The sequence below is a fragment of the Bactrocera latifrons genome, unplaced genomic scaffold (assembly GCF_001853355.1).
Source record: "Bactrocera latifrons isolate USDA-ARS-PBARC rearing strain unplaced genomic scaffold, ASM185335v1 scaffold_45, whole genome shotgun sequence".
NCBI classification, from domain to species: Eukaryota; Metazoa; Arthropoda; class Insecta; order Diptera; family Tephritidae; genus Bactrocera; species Bactrocera latifrons.
This window is the reverse complement of record NW_017537101.1, coordinates 1,676,120-1,681,834: the sequence shown is the minus strand read 5'-3', so window position 1 is coordinate 1,681,834 and position 5,715 is coordinate 1,676,120. Positions and strand designations below refer to the sequence as shown.

At 35.7% G+C, this 5,715-nt stretch overlaps 1 protein-coding gene across 2 annotated transcripts; it reads right to left on the bottom strand.

The window, feature by feature from the left end:
* Window positions 1-3,322: 3,322 nt before the first annotated feature.
* Window positions 3,323-5,335, bottom strand: LOC108973029. 2 transcript variants are annotated; one of them, XM_018940022.1, is made up of 3 exons: window positions 4,383-5,335; window positions 4,051-4,323; window positions 3,323-3,985 (listed from the first exon to the last, which is right to left on the bottom strand). In XM_018940022.1, exons 1-3 carry the CDS (start codon window positions 4,503-4,505, stop codon window positions 3,893-3,895), a joined length of 489 nt encoding a protein of 162 aa, XP_018795567.1. In that variant the 5' UTR covers window positions 4,506-5,335; the 3' UTR covers window positions 3,323-3,892. The 2 variants fall into 2 exon arrangements, with proteins under 2 accessions (XP_018795567.1, XP_018795568.1); XM_018940023.1 differs by having other exon boundaries at window positions 4,412-5,333.
* Window positions 5,336-5,715: the final 380 nt, after the last annotated feature.

The following is a 5,715-nucleotide window of genomic DNA, read 5'->3' as shown; positions in this document are numbered from 1 at the left end:
AATCTAGTACTACAGATAACCATATTTCGGGCCCCGGCGAAGTCGATCAGCCTCAACCCATTTGGGGATGTTTCCTCGTGGAGGCTGAATTTACTGACCGACCTTCCTTGCCCACCCTGGCGTTAAAGTCGCCAAGCAGGATTTTGACATCATGACGGGGCAGAAGGCATCTTTGCTCACATCGTAATTCTCTTCCGTCGGAGCGTGGGCGCAAACCAGCAATATGTTGAAGAACATCATTTTGATGCGGATTTGGGCCAGACGTTCATCCACACGAGTGAATGATAGTACTCGGCGATGGTATGTCTCTCCCACGGTGCCACGAATCCCACATCAATCTTGCGCTCTTTTATGTGGCCACTGTAGTAAATGCCACAATGCCTACTCGCCTCAGTCCTTGTTCCATTCATCGCATTTCTTGTACGGCGGTGATGTCAGAATTCACTCTAACGTGGACATCAACCAGCTGGTCAGTGACACTTTACCTATTAAGGGAAATGTAATGAATCAAAATTGAGTAACATGTAAATTAGTAACTGCGTTGACCGCCTTTATTTCATGAAACTTCGTCAAGCGCTGCAGCAATGAAAGATAATGTATATATATTCTTTACTTCAAACTCCAAGGCATTCTCAACCATACCATCGTCTTTAATCACGCCCATATATTATATTTTCAATGGGGGGAAAGGTCGGTGCTTGTGGGGATCATTCCACCAACCTCACGTTGCTATGAATGATAGCGTTGTCCTGATGAAGGATAAAAACCTCGCCAATTCAATACTATCATGACTTTAATAAATTAAGATACTCTTGTTAATTTTGCCTTCAAGTATCACAGCAGTGCGTTCCGTTGTACTCAGACGTTGTAATTTCCTTATATTTATTAACTGAAATCATCTATTTATGAAAATATTGTTATTTGGATTAATAAAATTTATTTTACTTACGAGAAATACATTTTATATCCTCAGTAAATACTATTTTGTTCAACGTATCGAATAAATGAAAAAAAAAACTTCACTTCTAATGATATAGAGATAGTTTTAGACAGGTTTGATAAAAGGGGTTATACCAATGTGACACTTCAAAAAACTCAATTTTATAAAAAAAATATATATATACATTTTTATCTCCAAAAATATCGTGTGAAATCGGCAAGGTTGTATCTTCAATAGTTTTTGGATGGTGGCGTTCTAAAGAGCGACCGGTCGCAGGTATAATCATAATCATATACATATGAGTGAAACTTTAAACTTGTTTTTCTCGAAACGTCATTTTTCAAAATTTCTGACATCATAACTCAACGAGAATCAACTAATCGATTTTAAATTAAAAATTAGTATTGTTGAATACATTTGATCTTTTTGATTGGTTGAAAATTGGCAATTTGGCATTAAAAAAAAAACATTTTTGACTACTTTGCTAATTTTTGATATTTTTCAAAAATCGTAGCTCATTGTATATGAAATATCTTTGAATTTAATCACCTTTTCGAACTTTTTGAGCCACACATTCGGTGGGAATCGTGTTAGCAGTTGGGGCCCATAACTCCGCTATTTTTCAACATTTTTGTAACAGAAAATCTTAAAATATAGCTGCAAATATAATTTATTACACTCAAAGAAGTTCTAAATATTCAATTGCGCACTTTCTCTTACAAAAAATTCATGAAAATCGCCTAATTTCTCATGCGCTACATTAGTATAGAACCTTAAGATCTTTAGCTGACAATGTGTTAATGTTTCAGTGGAAAAAAGTAAACAAATCTTCTTTATAAAATTATTTTATTTTTACATATATTTAAGGGGTTATATACAGTTAGAATTTTGCAAAAAAAAAAAATTATTTTTTTTCTTAATGGTCATAAATTTCAAATCGTTATGGTGAATCTTTTCGAAGTCACACGCAAATTTGAAAAGTTTCAGAGTACTTGGAAGTACAAGGCCAAGCTTTAAACGCGCTTTTCTCAAAATGGTATTTACAAAGCCGGCGACCAAATTTACTGGAAAACGGCTAAACGTTTAGTCTCAAATTTTAACACCAGCTTCTAAAATATATGTTTCAGCAGTTAATCGAAGATTTTTTGCACCCATAAATATTTTTTTATAAACAATTTAAGTTCCAAATTTTGGTCAAAATTCGATTTTTTAGAAACCGCCATTTTGTTTTGCTTTGTCCTTCGATTATTTACTAGATTTAACATTACTCCAACGAAATATGTTTATTTTTATTTAATATCAGAGGATCCACTTCAAAGCTATAGTGATCACCGCAAAACTTCTTTTTTGAGATGAGCTATCGGAGATCAGCTGTAGTTCCTTTACATATAAATATTTTTACTAATACTAAGTCTTAAAATACAGTTAAAAGACACCATAATATGCACACCTTTTTCGATCAATAAATTTAAAAATGTTCTCAGAAAAAATTCTGAAAAATTCGCTTCTTTCGTCCATCTAACTATATACAACTCTTTAAGGAAGGAATATTATTTTGATTTGCCAAACTATGTATTAAACCGAATTCACATAAGTTAACTTAAGATCACGACAGGAATCCAAGCTAATCTACATTTACGAACATTATTGAGCGTAACGTTTTTACGTCTCATGGTCAGTGTTTGTGCCTGTTTCGAACAGCTGATTCAAAATCCTATTAACATGGAAAGGGAAGCTACGTTAACGACTAATGGGCTTAGTCCTTGACCCCTACGGTCTACAATCAAATGAGAATTGTATTGTTCACTTCGCTGCATGCAATTTTCCCTTTCAAATGCACCAAAATGAAATTTGGAAACTAAGTTGAAATGCATAAAAGTTTCATTCATTTAGAGAATACTATGTCGTTACCTAAAAGTGAGTGATTTCTATGATATCGTTTTTGCTTCGTCTGTAAAATTATGGAAAGTTTTGTTGAAAATGTGCCTTGATCGGTTATTACCGATTAATTTGCCTTGAAAAACTTAAAACATTGATGGCATGACAAAGGTTGCCCCCCAGCATCAATTCTCTCTGCATTCCATGTTTTGTTTAGTAAGTGGGAGGGAACGTAAATAAATATGTTGTCTTTTCTTACCTTAACCCTTTAAGCAGCGTTGTAATAATATAATATTACTAATGTAACGTATTAATAGGTATGTAAATGACAAAAATTTATTTAAATCTACATAGTTAATTATCACTATAGTTAAAACATCTCAATTCAACCTGAAACGCTCAGCGATTGCAGAACACTTGAAGATAACAAGGTGGAATCTCTTGAAGCTGTAAAAAATAATAGTACTTGGCCAACAGATATAAATTAATATTTAAAACAGAGAATTTTATAGTTTTACAAGGCTTTTATAATTCCGAAGTATTTTAATACAAATTGAAAATCTTCAACTATATTTGATTGGATATAAATTTCAACAAGCTCGAGCCACTTCAAAGGCATGCTTAGTATATTTCATTATATGGGCAGCACATAGTCCATTTATACTTTGTTTTTTGCACATATGTAATACAATATATATGTTTCTTGATAAACACATGAATATAAGTCTATAAGTACTTGCAATCCAAACTTAAACGCTTTAAAGTCATCTGACTGTACAAGAGTATTTTTGTTGATATGTATTTGAAGACCCACATCAGGTTTGACTTCTGAGTCAAAGTTATTACTGCTTAAGTGCAACTTATAACACGACAAATATGTTAAAGTTACTTATACTAATGTTACATATTGATTATTAGCTAATATTACATACTGTTTACTAAACATTATTTTGGAACACTGTGCATTAGAGGCAGGCAAGTGACATCGGCATGGCTAATATCCACAAACATTTATGCAATATTTCCTAAACAGCGAAAATACTATTATCTGCAACAACCTTCATGTACACACTACTACGTCTGTGTGCTCATATCACGCTGGCGGTAACGCTTATAGTTGAACCAGGCCTCCAAGGCGTACAAGCAGAATGCAACATAGCCGAAAAACTGTGGAGCAAAAGCATGCATAATTATTAGTCATCATATGCATGTATGTGTATGTGTATACGCACCGCTGCAATGGAATAGGTCACCAGCGCCAACGTCAGCGCGGCGGATGAGGCAAGAAAGCACAGAACGGCGAGTGTGGCATGAATATACAGCTCGAACCTGGTTGCATTGCAAAAGTGCCGCCTACAAAAACGCATTTCACAAAAATTGTTTAAAAACACCAGCGCACTGCCAAGGCAGGCGCACGCCATGACACACATGTAGACGAGGCCGCGCAGATTCGTCACTGGCGCCAAGCTAACAGCAATGCATGTGATCCCAGCCACGGCACATAGCTAAGAGATGAAGTAAAGAGTTGAAAAATATAATAAAAATTCATATTGCAAAAATTTACTGAATCATAGCGGCGTTGCGCGCGCTTACCATACAGAGCAATTTGGCTAAACCGGAAGAGCTGCGGACATAGAGTCGATCGTAGCCGGATGTAGAGAACATTTTCTGTGTATGACTGTGGCATAAACTGCTGCGTTATTACTGCGTCCGGAAACGTGCCTGTTGCAAGCGAACACTTTGCTTATTTGAGCTTACTTTTTGACTGGATGAATATATGGCTGTCTACACTAATAATACGAATTTTGTTTACACAAAATATTTGGAAAATATTTATACAACTGTTATTTCGTGCTTCAGCAAATACAAAAACAATTTCATATACTGCTTGTTTTCCGTTTGGCGTATGCTATTGTTGGTATGTTTCGTTTATCTGCAATATTTTTGTTGAAATATTTTTTGTATGTTTATGCGAGTATCGTTCAACAGTCTTATCAAATTTCGGAACACTTGTATCTTTCGCACTTCGCAGCGAACAACAAATGAAACGGCACAGCCGGACACACTCGGCCGCACTTATGAAACGCTCGACGGCAACTGCCCGGCGAAGTGGCATTACTCACTCATTTCTGTTGATGATTCTCTGTTTTTTCCAAATTTGTATATAATATATGCATAATAGAACTGTGTATAAATTGTAGAATGTACCACTTCACATTGTTCTTTTCGTTGAAAAGAAATGCGCTCACTTAATCGGCTACAAATGAGTTGAGTTCGAAATGCTATTTTAAATTATTGTGCGAACTTAATGAGCGTATAATAATTCGCTCACACACACACACACATACACGCAAAGGAACAATCGTTTTACTCGTATTTGCCATAAATGCCAACTTTCACGTAGCTTTCCAAAGCAAACCGACCGCTATTGTCGCTTATCAAATTTGGCTCAGCTGTAGCTGTAATACAATCAAACTCACACGAGCTAGAGCGTAGAGAGGCACCCACTCCACTCGCCAATGCTCGCAACAGCTCTGGTGCGCTCCACACCGTTCGCGCACTTGATTAAACGTCGATTAAAAGTATTGCTGCCTCAATTTAGAGTGACCAGTTAAAAGGTTTTTCTTATCACTACGACACTTGGCACACACGGCGTCCGGTTGTGGACTTTTAACACTCACCACACGATATGCAGAGCAGAGGCTCAGTGCACAATCACTTTGTCGATATACAAGTATGTACATAGTGAATTATACTATATATGTATAATATATATGTATGGTATGTGTGTGTGTTAGCATACTGAAAGAATATTTTCGAGAAATTTGAAGCGCCTCAGACATGGAAACAAAAAAATATTTAAATATAGGCACTTTAACAAGCGATTTTCTAAGTAG